Source organism: Desmodus rotundus, chromosome 3 (assembly GCF_022682495.2).
Source record: "Desmodus rotundus isolate HL8 chromosome 3, HLdesRot8A.1, whole genome shotgun sequence".
In the NCBI taxonomy this organism is placed as follows: domain Eukaryota; kingdom Metazoa; phylum Chordata; class Mammalia; order Chiroptera; family Phyllostomidae; genus Desmodus; species Desmodus rotundus.
The window spans coordinates 101,870,320-101,895,627 of NC_071389.1; the positions used below are offsets into that span (position 1 = coordinate 101,870,320).

The 25,308-nt window shown below is 48.7% G+C and overlaps 2 protein-coding genes across 9 annotated transcripts in view; both read right to left on the bottom strand.

Moving 5' to 3' along the window:
- Nucleotides 1-20,631, bottom strand: part of IL17D (interleukin 17D) — a 95,874-nt gene extending 75,243 nt beyond the window's left edge. For 4 of the 6 annotated variants that reach the window (XR_008426413.1, XR_008426412.1, XR_008426414.1 and 1 more), the window contains exons 1-3: nucleotides 20,509-20,631; nucleotides 19,779-20,083; nucleotides 2,624-3,184 (exon numbers count right to left, since the gene is read on the bottom strand). Coding sequence is in view for 1 of the 6 variants with exons in the window: in XM_053920672.2 (XP_053776647.1) it covers nucleotides 2,833-3,184; nucleotides 19,779-20,083; nucleotides 20,509-20,520 (669 nt within the window). In the remaining 5 variants the exon portion in view is untranslated. Of the gene's footprint in view, nucleotides 1-1,868; nucleotides 3,185-19,778; nucleotides 20,084-20,508 lie in introns of those variants that run through there. The other 2 variants (XR_008426410.2, XM_053920672.2) reach the window with 2 other exon arrangements.
- A 2,095-nt stretch (nucleotides 20,632-22,726) lies between these two features.
- Nucleotides 22,727-25,308, bottom strand: part of IFT88 (intraflagellar transport 88) — a 162,222-nt gene continuing 159,640 nt past the window's right edge. For 2 of the 3 annotated variants that reach the window (XM_045188078.3, XM_024580745.4), the window contains 2 exons: nucleotides 23,585-23,695; nucleotides 22,727-23,349 (listed from right to left, as the gene is read on the bottom strand). In XM_045188078.3, coding sequence (XP_045044013.1) covers nucleotides 23,228-23,349; nucleotides 23,585-23,695 — 233 coding nt within the window. In that variant the 3' untranslated portion in view covers nucleotides 22,727-23,227. The remainder of the gene's footprint in view (nucleotides 23,350-23,584; nucleotides 23,696-25,308) is intronic. The other variant, XM_053920673.2, reaches the window with a different exon arrangement.

The window sequence follows — 25,308 nt, forward strand, 5'->3', positions numbered from 1 at the left end:
TTCATTAACCAGTAGGGTGTCTCCATTCTGACCATTGCCATGAAACCCTCAAAACAGAATTACTTGAAGGAAACTTAGACATGGTGGCAGTTTTTGAGTGGAAGGGAAGAAGCTATGAAATTTACAATCTGGTGCTGGCAGAATTTAGGGCGCCTACCTGCATCAACAAGATGCAGCTGGGTTAGCAGTTTTATTGGGACCAGGGAGAAAAGATGTCCTTGAATTTTGGTGGCATAATTCTCTAGGCACTAAGTTTTCCTATTTGATAAAACACAATAATAACCCCTCCCTCTCCAAAATACAACTTCAGTTTTAGCAACAGAACAAAATTCTGTCCAATAAGCCCATCATTCATTGAAGCAGTAGCTTCCCATACTGGGTCACTGCCCTCTAATTTCAATATACAGTGGAACCTCAGTTCATGAACTTAATTTGTTCTGGAAAACTATTTTGAGAAGCAATCTGTTCAAAAACTGAATCTCCTTTGTTGCCTGAGGGATGCATGACTGATCATACAGGAATCAACATGAAAGGGTTGTAGGACAGAGAATTCAGACCTGAAGTTTTGTTAGACAACTGAGACTTTTTTTTTCTGTGAGCAATTTGGTAGAGAATGGAGTTGAGAACCAAGACATTTGAGAGCCAAGTTTGACTGTATTCTATCTAATTGCTGCTGCTTAGGGATAGATTTCATTTTAAATTTAACTTTTATACCCTCCCACCCCCCCAATGCAGGCATTATGAAGTGGTATAAAGCACATGAAGAGGGAAGAACTGGGCTATCACCGTGTAGCTTGTGAGTCACTGGGCAGTGTGTTTGGGCACCTGCTGTGTGCGGGCAGACACTGCCGGGTGCTTCACCACCACAGTGTTCAGCCCTCACGATGCATGTGAGGTAGATGGCACCACCTCATTTTATAGGTGAGCAAAGTAGCTCTGATTCCCGGGCAATGTGTAAGGTGAGCACTGGCCCAAGCATAACCAGTGCACTGACAGCCAGCATGGTTTCCACTTTCAGCTGAGTGTGCAGATGGTGTGCTGCACAGCTAGCTCCAAGAGCTCAGCACCTGGAGCAAGGCAAGTGCTCAATAAATAGGTGGATAAATGTGTCATTTAGAGAAAAAAGTACAAAGAAAGGCTGCCTATATAGATCTTAAAATGGAAAGCCAGATCCTTCATTGGGAGTGTGCTGACTTTTACCATACTAAGCAAACTAACAATGTGGATAGTTTGTTCTCCTTACCCACTCTGTTCTCACGGTATCGGAGCAGTGGGTGGGAGATGATGCACAACAGTGCTGATGGTTGAAACTACCACCCAAAGCACCAGCTTGAAAGACAATTTTTCTTTTTAATCTATGGATTTGTTGTTTTTGGATTTGATCTGGACAGGCAACGAAAGTTTGCTCTGCATCTTCTGTTTCTGGACAATGTATTCTAGATACACCGTCACTAGAGCTACCTAAAAAATGTCCCTAACTATACAGAACTATCTACAGGTACTTGGAAAATCCAGACTTTGTTCAGCAGTGTGTTTTCTTGCACAACTTCTGTGAACAAATAGTAAAAGTTGAAAGCCCTCTCAATGAGGCTTGTGTCCAGATCAAGGGAAGGCTGAGGATGACTTGGACAGCCGGAGCTGTTTATTTCTGTGGCAGATGAAGTTTGGGAATGAAACACATAAAAAAAGGGGGCCCTTCTTGGCTTGCTGGGGATGGGGGATCACAGAAGAGCGGAGGAGTTGACTTTATATGAATACTTGATCTTAGATCAAATCAAATCATAAATTTCCACCATAAAATTAAGATAAAACATATTGTTTCCTCTAAAACTCAGTTGAGCCCATCAGAGAAACACACACAAGCAACATGCCTTCACCAACACTGTTTTAATGATTTAAAAAGAATTTGTCACTTTTACAAACCACTGTGTTCAGAGACAGACTTTCGGCTTAAAGAAGAGTAAGGATTTGGCTCATGTTGCAATACGCAGGCAAAGAGGCACAATACCACGTTCTGGAAATTGCTAATTTGGCCCACTTTCCCCTCCCATGTGGCTAGTTCCAGAAGCCCTTAAAACAGCCAAGAGTCAGGTTCTTTTTGAGAGTTGGCAAAGATGTCATATTTCACATGTTGCCCTATCCCACCATCTCTTACCCATAAATTGGCCCCACTGATTTTGAAAAGTGAAAAAAAAATTTTTGACTTAACCTGCAGCCATGGATATACTCATGAATAAACCCAAGTTTAGGATTTCTGGGGTGGCTGTGGGGTGACCGGGGCCTACTACACTTCCCTTTTATTCCTTTAGCAACCCCTGGAGATTGGCACCGGGCACATGGGCATGTCAGGTTCAGCCCTGTCCGTCTGGTTGTTCCGGTCATTGGGGACAGGCTGGCTTCAGAGACTCAGGCACCTGCCAAAAAGAGTTTATCTGAGGATTTCAACTGTGCTTCTAAAACCTAGCAGAGGAAGTGAAAATATGGTTTATAAAACGTCTATGTATCAAGTAAAAAAAAAGTAATATAATGGTTCAAACTCGCTAATATAAAAAGTTTCTGCCCCTATAGAAAACAGGTATACATTTTTTATAAAAATATGTTTTAAAAAGCGTCTACCACCTACCTACATGTGGAGGCTGTGGCCTCCTGCGTGTCCTAGCATTGGTGTCACCTGCACACAGAGGCTGGGCAGTGGGGCGGCGCTGACGACCTGACCTATCCTGTCGCAGGGTCGGATTCCCTCCACTAGGCCACCTCCCGTCAGTTCCACCTGCCGTGCGCCGACTTCCGCCTAGAAGCAGCTGGGATGCCAGAGAGCTTGGCAGGCCCGGGTCACTGTCCCGCTCCTGGGTGGACAGGCCTGCGCAGGTTCCTGTCCCGCTCTTGGTGGCCTGGGTGGCGGGTCCGCTCTTTTCCATCGCGGTACCCCCCGGGGTCGGCTGGCGCGTCGCGGTCGGGCGCGGGGACGCAGGTGCAGCCCACAGGCACTGCCACGTACTCCTCGGTGTAGATGGAACGGCCCCCAGCGCAGCCCGTGGTGCGCCGCAGCACCACGGTGGGCAGCAGCACGGGCGCGCTGCGAAGGCTCAGGTCCTCCTCCCCGCGTGGCCCGGTCAGACAGCCGCGGCACAAGCAGTAGGCCTCCGGCAGGAGCCGAGGATAGCGGGTGGGGTCATAGGACAGCCTGCAGAGAGAGGCGGGGTCAGTGCACGCCTGTCAGCGTGCCTCAGTCCAGTGAGCGCTCAGGCAGCCCGCGAGCGGTCAGTACAAACTCTGGGGGTGTAAGCTCTGGTGGTGCATAGGGGTCGGTGCGCGGAGATCCACTTTACGCAGGGTCAGTGCAGGCCTGGGCGGAGGGGCCCCACTGAAAAGTGGGCATCCTAAGGGGTATTAGGTAGTGCTGAGTTCCTGCTCACAGGAGCAGGAAGGCTGGCCGGACACTTGACCCCTGGTAGTGTCCATGCGAGATCTAGATCTACAAAGGCAAAGGCAGACTTCACAGCTGGCCATTCCCTAAACATTTTCAGACTCTGTACTAATGCCCCTAGAGAAACAACATCTCTACACCGTGCACGTGCACCCACAGGTGGCCACCAGAACCCCAACTCCAGCTATGAGGGGCCACCCCCAATCAGAACTGCCTCCATTTCAGCACCCCTGGCTCTGCAGCCTCAGAAGGGGCTACCTGTTCCAGGGCCCTGCCCGCACTGTCCCCAGGACAGGGGAATTTGCATGGGGCTAGCTGGCCTGGGCGCCAGACCATGCAGACATGGGCCACCTGGCTGCTGAAAAAGCGGTGAATTAAGGAAGCTCTGAGACACCTGTCCGGAGGGCCACAAGGTGAGCCCAGTGTCCATCTGTCAGGGTCCATGTGCCCTATTCTGTAAAGCAGCAGACTGCAGGCCTGACCAGTCTGGGACATGTGAGTGCATGAAGGTGTATACTTGGTCATCTTCATCCTCATTCAGGCCTCCCTATTTCCAGGTGAGATGTCAAGGACTGAGTGTCAACAGCTGCAAACAGCTGCTACCACACTGTGGAGGGTCTGGGTTTCCCGGGGAACAAGAATACTCTACTGCCCCGAGATTGAGAACCGCCCCGCCTGGTTTCAGAGGCTGTAATCCCCCATGGCTAAAGCTGAGTGAGAGACCTTAAGACCGGAAGCCACTAAGGAGACAAAGATTATCTCCCTGGCAGGAGCACTGCCTCTGCCCACTTTACTTCATCCTGCCTGGCCCCCAGTGCATGACCGGTTAGCCAATGACAGGTAAGATTCCTCAAGGGAGGAACAACCTAAGACAGGCACAGTCACGAGGGGGCCCTCAGGAAAGGACTTGGGGGACTATGGAAAAAGGGGCTGATGGATCCTCGCCCCTTGGCTTTGACATGGCCTGAGTCCTCATTCTGTCTGCAAGAAGTCTCCTAATCTCTTGGCTGCCTTACTTCCCCTGCTCGACCTAAGCCTGAAACAATGCTGGAGGTGGGTGCGGCTCTGTGCTGGAAAGGGCAGGTTCCCCAAGGCAATCAGGCCTAAGTAAGAATGCCTAAATAAAATCCTGTGAAACCTGCTTTGCTAATACCCTCAATTTAAATGATAAGGGTCCAAGCATGAAATGAGTTTGTTTCCCCAAAGTTTTATGGTCCTTTAGCCATCTGACCCTGACTCAAAATAAGCCCTCAGAGTTCTTTGAATGTTATCTATTTGAGTATTACTGCCTGACAATGATTGATGAGCTCTCCATATATGCCCTGTATTCCTATGCAAATTAAGCCAATAAAAGCCTGTCAAGGCAAGGGATGGGGCACTCTCCCCTTGAGAGAGTGGCTGTGTTGTCCCTTTCCCTCCACAGGACTCAGTAGTCTGTGTGAATTTGTCTCATCTCAGCTACAATGCCGTGGGCACTGCTTGCTGGTGATCCATGTCACCCCCTCCCCAAAGCAAGGAAGACATTAATTCAGAGGGAGAGATTATCCCCATTTTTCGTGGGATCACCATGATTTTAAATTCTCATTTCCACTAATCTGCCCATTTAAAACTTGTATAATCATCCTACCAATGTTTCTCTTTCTTCTGGAGCTGAGTGCGAGGGACCCTAAATTTTCTCAGAATCACAGCTACAACTTCTCCAACATCTCAAGCAGCACACTCCCCCTGCAGGCTTCCCATGCTCAGGTCGATCAGGAGGCCCCCAAAGTGCTGCTGCCTAATGGAAGTCCGGGATAAACCAAAAACGGTATGTGCTTTAAAGTTTCTGAAGCCTAGACCTTTGGGTGTGTACTGTTTCTCATCCATCCCTTTTACCAAGCACTCCTGCCAGCAGTGACGCTGTGGCACTGCAGGCATCTGGGGAGGGCCTGGCAGGGCTACCCTGACCCCTGGGGCTTGCATAAGTCCTAGGTCCTTCAAGTGACTGGTTCTGTGGACTGTCCTCACTGCTAATGACTAAAATACAGCAGCCAGGTTGAAAGGTATTCAGGGAAGGATGCTGGAGTCATCTAGTGAGAGAGTGGGCAAGGGTGGTAGGGTGGCAGGGTCTGGGAGGGGTGGGCTGGGGCAAGGACAGCCAACCCTATTGCAGGAGGAGTGAAGTGGGTGATGCGGCCTGCAGGGAGTGACAGGCTTAAAGGACATTCTCCACGGAGGAGACCGTGCCTGCCACTAAGACAAGTGTTAACTCTGAGGGGCATGAAGGGGGTGGATGGCTCTGGGCAGGTAAGGAGGGTACGTGAGTCCTTTTTCTTGGGTCAAACATCTTTACACACAGATGGCGAGGATGGCTGGGCAGAGAAGAATGTGAAAGTGGTATCTTCACGCAGTGACAAATTTACTCCACACCAACTATGTGCTATTTACAGAGTGGGAAACAGCTAAGATGGTTTTGCCTAAAGGGAGGTGCTCTGTGGGCGTCCACATCCTGTAGAGGGGGGGACTCAGGGATGCAGGTGCTGGCAGGGTGCTCTAAGAGGGGGGTCACAGTTCAACCAGCAGACCATGCCCCACCTGCCCCTGGAGCATTCTAAAGCAGAGAGGGACATTTCCTGTTTGAGTGTGGGGACTAGGTAGCAGGGATTCCAAGGCTGCCATTTGGGGTAACCGGAAGGATATGGGTAGTAATGGGGGAGTGAGGCGGCCTCAGGAACAGGCAACCCTGCTGGTGGCGAGCACACAGGCATGGTCCCCTCCCCTAACTTCCCTCCTATTGCTGCACATGGAGGAGAGAGGCAGCCTCAACTGTGAATTCTAATGCATCTGTCAGTGCAAACAGGAGGGGACAGTGGGGCTGTCTGAAAAGTGCAAGTGTCTCTGCCACCCAGATCCTTACATTGACAGAGCCCACCCCTTTGCTGCCCGACACGCACACAGATGGCTGAAATTAGATGTTTCACTTGTCATCACTACTGTTTCCTTGGCACTGCCGTCCAGGCTTTCACAGCACAGTGACCCCTGTCCTTGCGAGAACTGACAAGGCCATCCAGCCGGCCTTTCCAACCTTCCCACCTCTTCTGCGGTGCCTCGTTCCTACCCACAGTGGGGTGCTGAGACGCAGGCTCCCTGGGGCCCCTCCTGCTGGGGTTCCCGTCAGGAAAAGTCCCAAGTCTTCTGCTTTGCCTTCAGAGGCCTACACAATGTGGTCCCTCATGGTCCCATCCTTGTACCTCTTCACCGTCCTTCCCTCTGAACAGTGGGACATGCCCCGCATGCACTGCAGCTAAGCTCTGCTCAGGATTCCCCTTCCCAAAACTAGCATCAGCTCAGAGAAGACCCACCATATTTAAGGTCCAATTCGAATCAGTATCTTAAAGAGTTTTCAAATTTCCTTAGTCGAATTTCTTGTGCTCGTTCCCCATATTCTCATAACACTCTGGGCCTCTCAGAGGGGAAATGGTGAGGGGATGATGGTGTGTGTGGCGGAGCTTTGCCCGAAAAGCCCCCATCCGCTGCAGATGAGAGTAAGTCTACCAAGACATGATCTGCTTGGGGGGGAAAGGTGGCCGATCTCTCAAAGGAGAAAGACCAGGAACCTGTTCCTCAATGGGCTTTTATTGGGTTTAATTTGCACAGGAATACAGGGCATACACGTAAGTAAAGCTCATCGATCATTGTCAGGCAGAAATGATCAAATAATAGATGACATTCAAAGAACTCTGACAGCTTATTCTGAGTCAGGATCAGATAGTTAAAGGGCCATAAAACTTGGGGAACAAACTCATTCCATGCAAGGACCCTTATCAGAAAATTGAGGGTATTAGCAAAGTAGGTTTCATAGGATTTTATGCATTCTTACTTAGGCCTGATTGCCCCAGGGAACCTGCCCTTTCCAGCACAGGGCCGCAACCACCTCCAGCATTGTTTCAGGCTTACCTCAGGTAGAGGAAGTAAGGCAGCCAAGAGATTAGGAGACTTCTTGCAGACAGAATGAGAACTCAGGCTATGTCAAAGCTGAGGGGTGAGGGTCCATCACCTCCTTTTTCTATAGCCCCCAAGTCCTTTCCTGAGGGCCCCCTCGTGACTGTGCCTGTCTTAGGTTGTCCCTCCCTTGAGGAATCTTACCTGTCATTGGCTAACTGGTCATGCACTGGGGGCCAGGCAGGGTGAAGTAAAGGGGGCAGAGGAGGCGCCCCTGCCAGGGAGATAAGCTTTGTCTCCTAGTGGCTTATGGCCCCAAGGTGTCTCACTCAGTCTTAGCCATGCAGGGTTACAGCTTCTGAAACCAGGCAGGGAGGTTCCCAACAGGTATCCCATTCTTCATGCCTGGAGGTCAACATAAGGCCCTACCTAAACTCTGCAAGGAAGAGGAATTCCTAAAATCTCCAGTCACTTTCAACATTTATTCCAAAAACGTCTGAGTGCAGTGATGTTTTGGGCAGTGGGGTGTCAATGAGACATCTACCATCCAAGGCCTCATCTGGGGGATAAATGCACGAAGAAACACCCAGACAGTTGGCCCTGCAGAGTAGCTCCAGGAGGCTTCCTAGCAAATGTGGTTCCTGGGCTGGTCTGTAGGGAGGGAGGGAGGGAAAAAGGAAGGAAAAGAGCAGGCAGGGCAGAGGCCAACGCCAAGAGCACAGAAGGACAACAGATGGGGCTGGGGGGCATAGAGCTGGGCCAGCAAGGGTCTTGATTCAGAGGAGAGAACTTGGCTTTAACCCTGAAGGTGATGGGAAGTGTCAAAGAGGGAAGTGACCTGATCAGATCAAATTTTAATGGGTCCTTCAGACAATGGGATGGAGAATGATCTGGAGCCAAGAGAGGTGCTGATGGAAGGTAGAGATTTTCAAATTATTAGCATATAGAGTGTAGTTAAACAAAATCACTCAAGGCAGTGTGTGGAGATATACCAAGCAAAAGGCAGGAAAACCAACTTTTAAGGGAGAAGAAGTCTAACTGTGGAGACTGACGGGGCAGCAGTGCACTCCCTGGAGCCAGGAAGGGCAGAGGCTGGAGAAGAGGCTGGCCCCAAACCCACTGGAATCTGCTTTAGCCAATGTACTGTTAATATAGGAATGGATAACACACTAAAGAATACTATGAGGATGTGACCAACAACATACACAATGTAGAAAACTCGGCAAATGTTTCATTACAAAGGGAAAAAAGAGGTAAGGGGACCTGCCCTCTTTTAAAGAGTTTTGGGAAACCATCAATATGAAAAGGCAGCTGATTGAATGGGAGAAGATACTTGCGAATCATACATCTGGTAAGTGGTTAACTTCCAAAATATATAAAGAACTCATACAACTCAACAGCAAAATACTAAACAATGAAATTTAAAAAATGGGCAGAGGAATTGAGTAGATATGTTTCCAGAGAACACATACAGATGACCAGCAGGTACATGAGAAGATGCTCAACATCACTGGTCATCAGGGAGATGCAAACCAAAACCACAATGAGATACCACCTCACACCTGTCAGAACGGCCATCATCAATAAACCAACAAACAAGTGCTGGCAAGAATGTGGACAAAGGGGACCCCTTGTGCAGTCTTGGCGGGAATACAGATTGGTGCAGCCACTGTAAAAGCATTATGGAGACACCTCAAAAAATTAAAAATAGATCTAACATATGACCCAGCCATCCCACTTTTGGGTATTTACTCAAATGAAACAAAAACAGTAATTTAAAAAGACAGTGTACCCTTACGTTCACTGCAGCATCATTTACAATAGCTAAGATATGGAAGCGAACCAAGTGTCCATCAACTGATGAGTGGATAAAGAAGGCGTGATATATATACACAATGGAATGTTAGCTACAAAAAAGAATGAATCTTACCATTTGCAACAACATGGATGGACACGGGGTATTACGCTAAATGAAATAAGTCAGTCAGAGAAAGATAAACACCATATGATTTCACTCATATGTGGAATGTAAAAAGAAAACAAAACCCAAGCTCACAGATACAGAGAACAGGTCTGTGGTTGCCAGAGGGATGGGGGTGGGGATGGGTGAGATGGGTGAAGGGGGTGAAAAGGTACAAACTTCAAGTTATAAAATAAATAAGTCCTAGGAAGCAATGCAGAACATGGTGACCACAATTAACAATACTGTATTGTCTATTTGAAAGTCTCTAATAGAATAAAATTTAGCACAAGAAAAAAAACTGTAACTGTATGTGGTGATGGATGTTAATTAGACTTACTGTGGTGACCATTTTGCAATATATACATATATCAAATCATTGTTATTTGCCTGAAACTAATATAATGTTGCATGTCCATTATATCTCAATAACAAAGAAAAAGAAGAGAGAGCCTTGAGCAGAGTGACAGAACCACCAGGCCACCACTGGCCTCGTCACACTTGCTGTGCAGTTATGAACTGAGACCCTTTTACTCCCAAGTGTCTCTGTTTGGATGAGAAATTATGTGGTTGCTTAAAAACCATCCCAAACTCAAACTGAGGAACACCCCACAAGGCAACTGACCGGCACAGTCATGGAAGACTCAGGACTGAGGAACTGGTGCAGACTCCAGGCAGCTGGAGAGCCCTGAGCACCAGAGGCAACATGTGAGCCTGGGCAGGTCTGGGGCAGAAAAGGGGCCTCAGTGCAACCCCCTGCCCAAGGGCCATGCAGTAGGTGACAGGGCTGTGCCGGTGCCCATCTCCTGACCTCGGCGACGGTACTGAGTTACGGTGCTGACCTTTGGGCAACCTAGTTAAGTGGTACAGGGAATTCCCTTGCACTAAATTCACATTTTTTAAATTAGTTTGAAATTATTTCAAAAGGAATTAAACAATAAAATAGAAAAAAATAAAGACAATCAAGGAAATGTGAACCCAACTGAGTATTTGAAGATGGTAAAGAAGTATTAACTTTTAGGGACAATAATGGTTTGTGTGGTTTTGTTTAAACAAGAGTACTTATCTTTTAGACTCGCACACCAAATACATGATCGTGTACACAGTTACCACACAATGCTAAATGCTAATTACAAAGTGCCATCTGAATCTGTCACAAGGTGGGCGGCAGTAGTCATGAACTTAGGAGACCTGTGGCCCCCTGAGGTGGGCAACACATGAGGGCGCAGCCTCCTCACAGATGCAGAGCCAGCGGTTGAGACACACCAGCGCCAGGTGCAGAGAGTGCTCTGAACACAGGCGGGGTGGCCAAAGGCTATGCGCAGGAAGGTCTGAGATGAGGCTGGAGGCCAAGGAAGGCCGACCTTGGCAAAGAAGGAGTGACGGAGGACTCAGCAAAGGAGCCAGAAAAGCAGAAGCCCATGGCAGGGGGTGGGGCCTGCCAGTGGTGCTGTAGCTGGAGTGATGGGTGTGTGCGTAACGGCCGGGTGGCAATTTGGCGAGAACTGTGAGAGATGGATGGGGCCTTGAAGACCAAAGTCTGGATTTTACCTGGCAGACCACGGGAGGCCGCAGGAGGGCTGTAAGCAGTACAGACACGGTCATTCCGACAGTGGTAGAGACTCAGTTATCTGACAAAATGGAGGGGGGGTGCGTAGGTAGGAAGGTGAGGCACAGCCTCTTCAGACTCAGTTTCTTCATCAGTAATACGGGTTTGACCTCATGGGGTGAAGATTCCCCAACCTAAACAAGGGGGGTTCTTCTGTACACTGCATGTGCAGGCACCAAGCCTTGCGTCATCTGTTAAACAGTTTTGCCGGTGAAACACCATGGCTGGGATGCTGTCACAATCGGAAGGCTCATCTGACTGAAAATACACACTATTCCCATCAGTCATTCCCCCGAGAGTGAAATTTTCACCATTACAGTAACACACCCGGTCATTATTGTGACAAAAAGACACCTGCCTGCCCTTCTGGAACGTGGGGACATAATAAGAAGGCGTAAGATCTGATAGTTTTCAGATGGTGGTTTTATGACCAGGAGGTTCTCTGAAAGCAGAAGTGTGCAACCCCGGGCGGGGGTATGACACACACGTCACACCCAACACCCAGTGCTGTGGGTACCATGCTACTGGTTTGCACAGAAAACAGGTACATTCTAGAGGATATGGGTTGGGGGTCGAGAAGAGACCAGGAGAGAAGGTTCTAGAAGCCTCAGGAGAGCCTGGGAACAGACCAAACTCTAAACTCCGGCCTTGAGATTCTGGGAAAACTATCGGCTAGAGCACTTTTTGTATAAAGAGAGCTGCTGTGAAAATGCAACAGGAAGATTCTCCAACAGGGACCCTGACTCTGACCAAACACGGCCCAGGGCTGGGGGGGGGGGGGGGGGGGGGGGGGGGCCTGAGGCTGTTGCCTCCTTGTGAGCAGTAATTCTTTTGTCTTCCCATTTTTTGTGTGCTGCTCCTTGGGAGCTTGGCATAGACACACACTCGAAACACATCAAGTTTCCCCTCTGATGGGATCTCAGAAGTATCCCTGGGGTCACATGTGGCACTTGGCTGGAGGGACAGCTGGCCTGCTTCTTCCAAGAACAAAGGACAGCCCTTCTGGGATGAGTTGGAGGTGATGGAAACTGAGCTGGGGGAGGAATGTGAGAGACAGCAAAGACAAAAAAAGAGCACTGTCCCCGGGGATCCTGACATGGCAGGGAAACATTCGGAATGGTTCAGGGAGCACTGCTGCTCAGGAATGAGGAGGACGCCCGGCCGACCAGGCGACTGCTGCTGTGTGCCCCCCACGGCCCAGTGCGGAGAGCCACAAGCTCACAGATGTGTCTCAACCTCCCGTTTCCCGAAACATAACATTATTTTAATTTCAAAGCAGCGGAGGCTAAGTCTGCAATCCAAGACCCACGCCCAGGAACAAAGGGGGAAATGCCTTCGCAGGCCCGACGGGAAGCCCACAAGAACTGACCAGTGTGAGTGGGAACAAAACTGCCTCGACGCTCGTGCTTCTCAAGTGAGTCCAACCCAACAGACTCTCGCGAAAGGGCAGATGGAGTCAAAAACGGTCCTGCACCTAATGGTTTGGTCCAATTTAGTTATAGAGCAGTGACATTGGGCAAATCACTGCCCCGCCTGGTTCTCTGCAAAGTGAAGGGGTGATGTGATGACCAGGTGTCCTGGGCGCAGGACTGATGGTTTGACTTTTCAATCAAAAGACACCTACAATCCACCGAGTCTCCGAGATACAGCAGAATTCCCCAAATCAATCTAGAAAGTCAGTGCGACTCTAACCCAAATCCTGATAGATGTATCTTAGACCCTGGCAAGCTGATCCTAACACCTGGATGGAGACAAAAGGACAAGAAGAGCGAAGGCCATTGTGAAGCAGGTAAGAAGGGGCTCACTCGCAGATACCAAGCCATCACGGAATGGTGGCAGTAAGACATCTGGGCCCCAGCACGGCCAACGGAGAAGCCGCTTCCCTTCCAACAGCTCAGACTCCTCTGGGAAATGCCTGTCTGTGCCTGGGATGTAGGCAATGAGAAATCACAGACAAGATTTCCAAAACGTGGTTCTCAGAGCCCGTGTCAGAGCCGTGTGCAGCTCGGTGACAAATCGCATTCTCACGCTCATCCCCACCCTCTAGGTCAGGAGTCCGTATGTGAAGGAGTTGCCCAAACGACTGTTCACAGACTGGGGATCTTCAGCAGCCACACAGTCAGCGACGATGCTGGGTGGCTTCTCTACAAGGTCCTTGGCCCCATACACACCGACACTGGCTCACAGAAAACAGTGGGGTGACTGCACTTTCCCAAATATGCCTGATTTTGATCCTACCAGCCCCGGACCCCACATGCAGAGAAGTCGGCATATGCAGCCAACCCAGCAAGCACTTGGCATTGCTGAGGAGATGGCGTAGAGGTCTCAGCTGTCCTTCACTAAGGTGCCCAAGAGGGCTTTCAAACTAGCAGTCGCTATCTTGGACCCCAGAGATTCAAAGTCATGCCCTGGGTGTTTGCAGCCCCAGGTCATTCCAGCACACGGCCTGGTGGTTGTTTGGTCCCCAGGTTCGAGAGAAGAGGCACTGGGGCAGAGGCTTGCATTAACCTTCCAGTCTCCCCATTCCCCTTGGAAGTGGCCCTGCAGCTGGGAGGGGAAGGGAAGAAGGTGAAGGATGAGGCCCAGAGCAGGTTGGCATCGGGACTCTGCTTGCTGGCCAGGGAGTAACTGGGGACACGATGGCCAGAACGCTCTCCCTGTGTTGGGCAGTGGCACCCACATGCCAGCGGCCCCCTCCGCTCGCTGAGCCCGAGTTACAGACCTCAGCACACACTGCCAGGAGCAATGGAAAATGCGCTCCTGGCCCCATGAGAAAACATCAGTTGTACATTTGTCATGCACGAGGACATGGAAAAAATCTGCCCAGAGTGCAGCGAGTGTGACCAGGCATACAGGCCTGCAGCCAGGTCCCCGTGGGCTCCACCTGGCCCTCTCTGTGGGCCAAGAACAGCTAGGTGTCAGCCCTACCCTGGGTGGGGACTGAGGCTCACTTTGGTGGGAGCCTGAACTTATCATCAACGTCAGCCCTGAGGATGAGCCATGAGGCAGGTGTTTCTGCCAATTGAGCAGCTCTGGGCTGTGGGCAGGGAAGGGGCCCAGACTGCCTACCCTCTTCCTGTACTGAGAGGAAACAGAAGCACCAACAGGAAAGGGGCATGTCCAAAGTCTCCCAACATCCATCCTGCCCTCAACAATCGCTCTGCAATCACCCAGATGCCTGGCCAATGGTGATGCTAGAAGCAGGAAACCTGCAGGGGCCAGGTGAAGTCTGCCCCAGGAGGCCTGGGACCAGGAGAGGCACTGTGGCTTGGAAAAGCCTTTGGAAGATAACTCAGAAAAATGCTTTACAGAGGGGAAACGAGAAGAGCAATGAGAATAGAGCTGGGATCTCTCCCAGGGTTGTTTCTGTCACGCCAGATGCCACTGCAGCGGGGCAGTCTCTGCAAAGGGAGAGCAGCCAGGCCCGTGCCGCGTCTGGGGAGCTGTCTGCTATACGTCTATCTCTGAGCAAAGAGGAGGGGCCCACCTGGATCAGAAACAAACCATCCACGTCACACTTGGTGATGAGCTTACAGTTCCAGAAGAGTTCTGGGGAGATGGCTTTGGCTTTGCCCTTGCCAGTGTAGAGAGCCGCATACTCCCTGCTCCTCCTCCAAGCCTTCACTCGTCACTTTCAGGGGACAGACACCACAGGGAAGCCACATCATGGACTAAGCACACTTCATTCAGGTGAGGATATTTGAAGGAGGCGGCGATGGGATGAAACACTGTCATGTTCCCCAAGACCGTAAGAGTGCAAAAGTAAGACCGAGGCACTTACAGAAAGTAACTCCAAGCAGAACGAACATCCCTGTTTTCAGAAGCAGAGACCTTGATCCTGTGACAGTGGCCGGTGACAGTGATGGGCAGGAGAGACTGCTACATTTTCAGTCCCTCAGGGAAAAAATCTATGCAGTGTTTTGGCCAATAAAAGGTCATTTATCCATAAACACATTTTGGGGGGTAAAATCCCAACATTTTGCAAACAAGCTGCTTTGAATGGTGAGCGTCCCTGTGCCTACAGTCACGCATCTTTATGGACAACCCCCCACTCACTGTGTCGCAGGCTGTAACCGAACATTTTCCTGCCGGGCAGATGGCCACCACTTCTATCTCTCTGCTCTGTTCTTGTCCCTGTCCCCAACTCTGACTTTCTTTCCTAACAGAATATCCCGCCTCACAGAGGACCCAGCAGCCTGTGCTGCTGTGACATATGTGCACACTTCTTGAAGGCACAATGGATTTGACAAGTTGTTTATAAGTCATTAGAATAGCCCATAGGTTGGAAGCAGGGACCCAGGAAAAAGCAAAGTTGCTAAAGATAAACATTATAAAAGAGAAAGGCTCCCCAGAAAGACTACACACATGGCCTCCCAGGAAACCAGGGTCTGCCAGGGGTGAGTCAGTCTGGTGCTGCCCCCTGTGGGTCACAGCCAGTGGGCAGAGCCACTTCTGGGAGTGGACCACACAGGACCTCACCCTGTAAACCTTTGTTCTTAGGGCTTGGACACAAATGGGAAAGTGCACACAGGGTGGAGGGTGCATTTGACAGAAAGACAAATGGGAATAATAAAATAGGCTATCACCACGGTGGGGACAACTCTAACATTGCACCCCCAACTTCTCCAACTTTCTGTAATTAATATTATTGTCCTTTCACAATTTAAAAATGATGAGATGAAGAAAAACTGGTGTGCTCCGGGGGAAAGGCATCAGGTCTGTGTTCTGGGCACCCCACCCCACTCAGTCCCTGTTAGACAGACAGGTTTAACTGTCCCACGTGGGAAATGGAACAAGTTATGGATGGATGCCTCAGGGAAACCAGATGCTTGGGTTGGAGGAGGGGAGGCAAAAATATCCTTTTATTTCAACCTGTCCTCATGAAAACCTTTTTCAAATGCAGCACTGAAAAATATCCGATGATGGACTTAGAGGACCATGAAGGTCATCTCAGTGAGTGGGCATAGCTGGCCTGGCCCAGGTGGTGACCTCACTTAACCCATATGAGCTCCCCAAAGCATAGAGAGGGGCACCAAGCTGGACTGTCCACAGGGACACGTCTTCACTGATGTTTGATGATGGGCTGCTCAGCATCTGAGCGTCCTGACTGTCCTTCAGTGGCCCCTGCTATTGACACTCCCTGGCTGCTTGGGGAGCACCCACCCAGCTGAGGGTGGTCCCCTGCCTCTGCACATTCCCTGGAGTCCTGTTGCTTCTTCTTTTTTTTTTTTAATCCTCACCAGAGGATATTTCATTATTGATTTTTAGAGAGAGAGGAAGGGAGAGAAAGAGAAAAACATTGATCAGTTGGTTGCCTCCCATATGCACCCCAACAGGGTATTGAACCCGCAAGCTAGGTATGTGCCCTGAGCAGGAATCGAACCTTCAACCTTTCAGTGTATGGGACCGTGCACCAGCCAACTGAGCCACCCACCCAGGGCTCATTGCCTCTATTTTTCAGTCACTCAAAAAATTTTTCCCGACCCCTGTCCTCCCTTCTCTCCTTCACTCCCGGTCCTGTTTCCTTCCTTTTATTCCTTTGCTGTTGGTGCTCTCCATGGAGCCACTCAGGGCGGCAGGAACCTGGGTGTGGTGTCCTACACTCCCTGCGGGCAAGGGCTCTGTGCGACAGTAACAAAGCCTGAAAATAAATAGCTGTGCACTACCCATCTCCTACAGGACAGCTATTCTTAGAGCAGTACCGGAACTGAAAAATATAAACAATAAAAACTATTTAGAGAACTGGTAGGTATTTATCTTTGGGGTTTCAACATAAGTGAGTGATGTGTATCTTAAACTTTCATAAACCTCACTATTCTCACAAAATATTTCTGATTGTGTCAATTTGGCTTAAGAAAACATATTGAGCAATCACACTGATTTTATTTTGGCATTTTTGTTTTTATAGCTCAAGAGAAATAAACATAATGACACAAAGTAAGTGAGAAAATATTTTTCTATTCTAGAGGTTGAATGGTGCTTTTCTAATAACACCTTGGTCAGCAGCATAGGCGCTCTCTGACAGAATCCCGGAGTCCATTTACTGACTGTTCCTGGCCCAATTCCTTATGCTCCACAGGCTGCGCTCCTCAGTGGTGGTCAGCCCAGCTGTGGGTCCCCAGGGGCTCTGAGAAACCTATCGGGATGCCTGCAGGGGCTGTGCCATTAGCCCTACATCCCTAAGATCAACACGCTCCTGGCTCCTGCACTCTCGGTAAGTCACGGGCCAGTTACCTGCCGAGGCTGTGTTCCCTTAGTATCTGCTCTGCCCTCGTGGTCGCTGAGCTTCCTTTTCTAGCCTCAATTTAAAAATTAAGATGTTTTGAAATAAGGAATGCATGCACAAGGCAGGAAATGCAGACGATACAAGAGTGACTCTTATATCCTGTAAGTCTCCTTCCCGCCCCTGGTACCTCCTGACAGGCACTGTGATAACCACATTCCAAAGATGCCCCAAAGTGTGTGTGTGTGTATACAGTTTAAAATAGCTCTTACCATGTCTGTGTTATGTAACTGCTTCTCTCTTAACCACCACTGGCAGAGTGCTGCCCACACCCTGCACCTTACCTGCTTCCCTTATGCTGATGATGGAATTGTCCACTGAGGTACTTCTAGACCTGTCCCCTTCCTCTCCGTAGCTGCTTTGAGAACATTTATCAAATGGGCTGCTTATTGGTGGAGGTTTAGATGGCTCTAATCCCATGCTATTACCACAATGAACACCATTTGTAGCACGGCCAAGTGTAGGATCCACGTGGAATTGCTGCGTGGAAGAGTGCGTGAATTTAAAATTTGATAGTTAATACCCAACTGCCCTCCGTAGATGCTGCACCAATGCACACCCCTCTAGTGCACGAGAGCGCCTTTTCCCAGGCCGTGCCAACAGAGCCTGGTGTCACTCACTGTGCCTGAAGTCCAGCATCCCTGCATGTTTCAAGTGTTTGAATCACTCGACACCCTTCCCGGGGACTGTCCATGGCCTCTCCTCGTCATGCCACAAGGTCTTCCTCTTACTGGTTTGGAGGAGTTCTTTAGGGAAGAAGCCCTTTGTGACATGGGCTGCAAGTATTTCTCCGTTTGCCCTTATATTTTTCTTCTCTTTTATTTATTTTTTAAACTTTGCCAAGAAGAAATGGTATATAATTATGTGACTAAATTGATGAGTCTTGTCTTTCACGACTTTGGGGTTACAAAGTAGGCCTCACCTTCCAAGATTATAAATATAACTGTTTTTATCTGCTTTTGTGGTTTTATTTTTTACATTAAAATTTACTTGCATATAGGACTGAGATCTGATCATATTTTTTCCGGTATTTTTTTCTGGAACTCAGCTGTCCCACTTATTGAGCATCTGTCTCTCCCAAAAAGATATGGAAAGCCACCTTATATTCCAAACTTTTATTTTAAAGCCTGTCTTATCCACCTAGAGTAGTCCGTTCTGTGCCTGTCAGAATTTCCAACTTGGAGTCCATTTCCCCACCCATCTTTCTTAAGCACGCTGTCTCTGTCTTTAGCTTTGAATACTGACTCTCCCATCAGAACCGGCCCACAGTAACATCACTGAGGAGCTGACCCTGCCCTCCCACAGCCCTCCGGGAGGAGGTGGGAAGAAGTGATCAGAAGGCAGGGCCCTTTAGCATCCAACAGTCTGCATTCCCGGCCCAGGCCCGTCCCTAGAAGACTCCAGAGTGCAAGCCCTCAGGCTTCCACTTGCTTTCTGGAAAAAGCAGGGGTGGAGTGAATTTCACCAGTGATGCTAGATAATGTGAAAAAAAAACCCTCTGATGATACCACTGGCTCCAAGCCCTGTGCAGTACAAAGGCTCCCCTGGCAGCTAGGGCAGCTCAGACCAGGACCCTCCCCCCAAGTCCGCCCCCCCCCCCCCCAACAACACTGTGTGTTGTTCCTGTCCATAACCTCCCTTAGCTCTCCTCTCCTCCCTGCAGCTCTGGGATGGGTCTTGGGGAGGCACAGGTGTCAGTTCCTAGGGAAGGCAGCAAGGGCAGCTCAGGTTAACTCACTGTTGTAGGGCTGACAACTCCTGATATGCACTCCAGCCCTGATCTATGAGACCACACCTTCGGCCTGCTGGCCACACATATGCACTCCCAGGCATGTGAAACTCGGTGGGTACAGCACTGAATTTGTCTCCCTCCAACAAATCTGCTGTTCATTCTGTTACCCCATTTTGCTTAAATACCATCAAGCACAAAGGTCAAAAGCATGTTAATTATATTAGAATTTATTTTCCTAAAGGACTGAGATCCAGTTGTATCTGGAGGCATGCTCAACGGGAGGTTTTGACAAACCACTGCTACTGCCGTGTGCTACTCGTCCCCAGGTTTGCCCCCAGGCCCTTAGCCTGCTTAGGAGGCACCCGTGGGCCTGGAGAGATCAGCACTGGTTATAGAAAAATGCAAAGGGAGCACCTTTTGTCCAGAGAAGCCCAGCTATGCCCTGAGGGAATATTCATGTGTCTTTAAGGCTACTTAGTGACGTTATGACCTCTATGACGTCACTAGTTAATAGGTTAGCGACATCATCGCTCCATTATAATGTAAGGAACTGTCGCCCTATATACTGTTCCACCCAGACATCACGTGATGCACAGCTGTACCTGACAGTAGGTTTCCTTCAAGAGAGGTGATGGGCCTTTGTGGGACTGAATTGCTCCCAACCCTGTCGTACCACCTGCCCTGGGCCACCTATTCATTTAGCTTTCCCTGCTGTATGCGTGCCATCCCACCTGCCCAGTTGTCAGCCCCCCAAACCCCCGCTCGCTCCCGGTCCCACCTACCCGACCCCCCAGCCCTTCTGCCCTGGCTCCCATCCTCCTGCCTGCACCCCAGTCTCCCGCTCACCTGTAGGCCCAGGGCGACACGCTGCGCAGCGGGGTGGGCGGCCGGAAGCGCCAGTCGGGCCGGCCCCCAGGGCAGCTGGTGTTGCGCGCCTGCTCGCGCGGGCCCGGTTGCAGCGTGTGCTGGAAGGCGCCGAGGACGCCGGCCGCCAGCCGCCCGTACAGCTGTTCTAGGAGCTCCTCCGGCCGGTCCGCGCAGCCCCGCGCCGGCCGCCGGCTGCTCCTCGGGGCACCCGCCCGGCCCGGCGACAGCGTCAGCGTCAGCGTCAGCGTCGGCGCCAGCAGCACGCCGGCCGCCAGCGTCCAGACCTGCCCGACAGGCCGATTAGAGGCGCGTCCGCGCCGGAGGATGGGGGCCGAGCACACGGGCCCCCGCGCGCCCCGCGTCCCTGCCCCGCGCCCTGCGCGCCCCGCTCCGCCCCCACCCCGCGCCCCGCGCGCCCCACCCGGAGCCCCACCCGGAGCCCCACCGGGATCTCGACCCAGAGCCCGCAGGGGGGCCGCGTGCGGCGTGCGCGTGTGCGTGTGCCGGCCAGGCTGCTGCGCCGCGGGTTGCGAGTGCCTGTGAGCCCATCGTCCCCGCGCCACCGCCACTTCTCTCCCACCGTCGGCGTGCGCGCGGCCCGGGTCCCGACTCTGCCCCGGCAGGGGTCCCGGCAGCTCCTCCTTCGGCGCGCAGGGGACCCAGGCACTAACCGGGCACGGGAAGCCCGCCGCTGGTGGCGCGTACTCACCAGCGACCCCATGTCCCCGGAGATGCTGTCGGGACCGTCACACCGAGCGCCGGGGACCGCAGGCCGCGGGACTGAGCCGGGGCTCGAGGAGGGGCCGTGGCCGGAGATGGCGCCGCCCCCGCCGCGGAGAGTGTGCCTGGATGAGAGGGGCCAACTTTGCCAAGTCAGGGGGACGGACTGGGCTCAGGGTGAAGAGACGTTTCTAGTGACTAAAGCCCTCCAAGAACGCAACAGGCCACCCGCGAAAAGGGAACTCAACAGCCTGCAAGGATACTCTTCTGCAGGACGTCTTCCTCTTAGATTCCACTGTTCAAAGAAATACATTACAGATTTTAAAATTTCTTTAATAGGGCGAGCGGAAGCAGTTTCTCCTTCCCCCTAAACTCCCAGAAAATGATACTTATGCTCTCTGTCAACTGTGTATTCAAAGTACTAAATCTTCCCTCAACTTGTATTTTCATGGCTGTAAGTGAGCATCACGTGGTTTGTCCCAAGGTCAGGGATTTCTACTTCATGATAACTAAATTGTAAGCGCAAGCAGTCATATCAAGTAAACCTGTTATCCTGTGAACAAATTAAAGGAAATAAATTATACGTGTTATACATCAAGAATACAAGAAAACTTGCTCATTTGTTCATTCCACAAATTAACCGTTTATGCTTTTTAGGTGGCAGGCTCATGAATATGGTCATTTTATAGCAGTAATACTTTGAAAATAAAAAAAAAATCGATACCCGCTAAAAACGTTTCCGAACGTGAGGAAAATACTTAAGTTACGGCTCCCTGAATGGCTTGCAGCTTTGGTGTCATTCACTGTCTAAACTACATTTCAGTTCCGCTGTGTAGAAAAGCAACACTTCTATATGCCTTGAATATTCTATAACTAAAGGGTTTAGGGGTTATGTTATTTACTACTAAAAATTCCACTGAAATCTCCAATTTAAGCGATTTACAGCTCTTGGCGGGTAAACTTTTTTTTTGAGGTATAAAACATTTTTCTGATGAGTAGATGTTATTACTGTTCTTCTGGTGAAATGGAAATAAAACACACCAATACTCAAATGTTTATTTTTTATTTGATAAGAGTCCTTTAGGGGAGAGAACATGTTTCATAGAGAGTCAGTACATCTCATTATGACACCCTTTCACGTACGGTTATATGGTACCAGACTACCAATTCTGTATATTATTCAACAAAATGCCTGCCACTGTCCGTTAACATGGCAACTTTTCTGTTCTTCGTTCATTACCTTTAAAGTGAAAAAGAAAATCCTTCCTTCCTAACAGTTTTCATTTGGAAAAGATTGCAAAGTACTGAAAATATGTACTTGATAAAATGTAAAGTTCATCTTTGTGAGTCTAAACAGTCGACAAAGTATCTTCTAACCAGGTGTGAAGTGTTTTAGTTGTCCAATTTGTGGTCAATTCCCCCCACTTAAACATTTATGGACATGTGATGTCAGCATTTTAATAATTAAATCCAAATTTGAGACATACAAGTGAGAAAAAGGCAACAGAATACTCAAAACCAAGCTTGTCACATTCCCTTAGAAAGAATCCTCTCCAGTGTTCTTTTTTTTAAAAAAAGATTTTATTTATTTATTTTGAGAGAGGGGAAGGAGAGAGGGAGAGAAACATCAATGTATAGTTGCCTCTCACACGCCCCCTACTGGAGACCTGGCCCGCAACCCAGGCATGTGCCTTGACTGGGAATCCAACTGGCGACACTTTGGTTCGCAGGCCAGCACCCAATCCACTGAGCCACACCAGCCAGGCTCTCCCGTGATCTTGGCTGAAGATGTCACCATCCTTGCAGTCATGGGAACTTGATTTATCATCTTCAGTTCCTCCCACCCTCTGGTCACTCAGCCACCCCACTACCAGGCACAGCTGTAGGACTGTTTATCACGTGATACTGCTTATCAGCTGTATCACTGCTCATCCTCTCTAGCAAGGGGTTCACAAGGAGCCACTTCTTCTGACTGCCGTCATTGTGATTTCTCTACAGAGTGTTGATGCGCCAGACACCCTGCTAAGGAGAAATGCAGGCAGGCCTGTCCTCCACCCCATAGCCTCGGCCACCCCTCAGTGCTGTGGGTGCATGCCCCTGGGCTGAAGGCACAGAGACACTACAGGAAAGAGCAATGGGGTTGTGGTTTGGCATTTTCTCTTATTATACTTTGTACTGCCTCCAAACATACTGTTTTAATAGTACTCTCATCCTCCTCAGGCAAAAATTCCTAAGTTGTAGTTTCCAAACTCAAAATAATGTAGCTTGAATAAAGATTCAGTAAGGATATGTCCCTAGCACAGTATTTTTCAAGCTGCAACCCATGAAATCAGTGCAGTTTTCATTATAACACTTTTAAGTGAAATTACAGGAAATAGCATGCACTGCAGTAATAAAGGTAATTTTTGTGAATACACATACATTTGTGTGTATGGGGGTACTTGGTTGTGCAATGAAATTCGTTTCTTACCAGGGGTCAATGTTTTCAAAAGGGTAAGGTAGTCATGGGCCTAAAGGATTGGTTTCACGTGTTTTAATTCCATTACAAACAAAACAAGACTTAAACCCAACTTAAAAAACAGAATACACTTATTTAAAGCCTTTAAAGTGTACAAAATTAAAGTCTGTATATTTAATCCAAGGTTTAAGATTAGTATTATCTCACAAGGCAATTTCTTTCCTTTAATAAATAACATATAATGTGCATATTATTCTGGAAGTAAATCATCTCCTAACTCTTCATCAGCAAAATCGTCCTCCTCAATTCTTCTCTTGGCTGCAGTCTTTGGTCTTTCTACTTGAGGGCCAAGTGGGTCCACATATGAGGCATCTAGGTTCAAAACAGATGGTTGCATTAGAGTGATACAGAAAATAAAACACACGTGAAACCAGTTAGTTTAATAATCAAAACTGAACAACTCAAGGGTGAACAGAAATGCTCTCCAAGTCATTTAAATTTTGTCCGTATGTACGAAATTCTTAACGCCCAATTATCCGTTTTTGCCATCTCACCAGTCTTCGGGCCTGGTGTACCTGCGGGGCGGGGTGGGGGCGCAGGCACTTGCCTATTTCTTTGTGACTGCTACTTTCATAAGGCTCGTTTGTCCCAGGCAAAGCTCTGAGTTTGGCACTTAGCCGTTCACCTTTACTACTGGCACTACAGTTCTGGCCACTATCTGAAAACAAAAATAAAAATGCATTTGTTTAACATGTTGAGAAAACATAACACTCCATCACGAAGCATGCTTATTTGCCAAGAAACAGGCAGGTTCTTTCATTTGGAAGTCAATTTCTGAGGGATGTCATTCTCATTATCTGAAATTTAAAAGTAATCTCTTATTGGGAATCTATAATACAGAAAAAACATCACGTAAGATCCTTTCAAATGGGCGCTTAGTTATATAGGTTTCAGTCTTACTGATTCACTTGTGGGAAGTTAGAGACCACTTTGACAAGTATAATGTAGCAAAGAACAAAGGGCATTGGGAGAAGGAACACACAGGAAGTGGTAAAAGATCAGTATGAGATGTGTCATCAACCTCATATCGAGGCTGCTGAGTGGCCCTAAAACCACATCAAATAAATACCAGCAGCAGAGGCGGTACAAGCTCATCCCAGGTCGGAGAGAACCTAGACACACAATCCACTTTCTTCAAACATTTGAAAAAAAAAGATGGAAAAAAATTTTAAAAAAGAATGTTCACATAGAAGAACATTAGATTTGCCCTGTGCAGTACAACGGATTTTGGTTCAAAATAAGGACAAACTTGAAAAGGATGATAGTGCCCGAGTACGGAACAACTGCCACAGGAAGTGACACAATTCACATCGCGGAAGATGTTCAGACAGGGCTGAACACTCACATTAGTAAGAGACATTAGCAGTTTTTTAGCCCTAAATCTCTATTATTATGTATTTTAAAAGAGTCACTCTTCCAGTCCCATAGTTTTTATTTCTTCCCTTTAAAATTCCCACAATGTTATTTTTTTCCGTTGTGAAAGCTTCACTTTCAATGAGAGTAGTCAAAGATGCGCACTGACCGTGTCTCAGCGTACTTTCTGTTTTAGCTCATTGACAATGCCAAGGGATAGGAATCAAAACAAGATGGTCTTTAAAATCCCCCTATTTTAAGGTGGGCAAACTGAACCAAAATTATAAGTCCTCTCTAGGTTCTTATCAAAAACTTAACCATTTCCCTGCAATGTTGATATTATTGAAAATAAAATGCCTTAGCTTAATGCACTAAATGTGTCCACATATTTTATGGGGTTTTTTTTGTTCTTTTGTTCTTTTGTTCTTTTGTAATTTTTTGCTATAGTTAAGTTCTTTTTTCTATCTACAAGTGCAAATGGGTGTCTTTCAAAGTGTCTGAGTGAGCTCAGGTCCAGAAAGTTTGGAAATTATTGCTCTAGGCATTGCTTTTACTTCACTTTCACACAGATATACTTTATCTATAGGAATACCTCTTGTATAACAAAGCCCAAAGCTTTGGATCTCTCTGACATGCAAACCCCTTCTGAAACCCTAATGTGCAATCCCCAGCCTGAAGTATTCCAGTCCCGCAGAAAGGGCAAACCTTTGGAAATGAAAACTGACATCAGAAAACTTTAACTGTCCAGTTGAAAAGTCATAAATACCATTTTAAAATATTTTCTAGTATGAAAACCACTCATATAGGGAGGGTATATTGTGAATATCCTCACTGGATCATTTTTGATAAACTTTCATGGAGTATCACTGCCATGGGCAGGTAAAAATGGAGCAATAAGCAATTGTAAGTTGAGGTGGG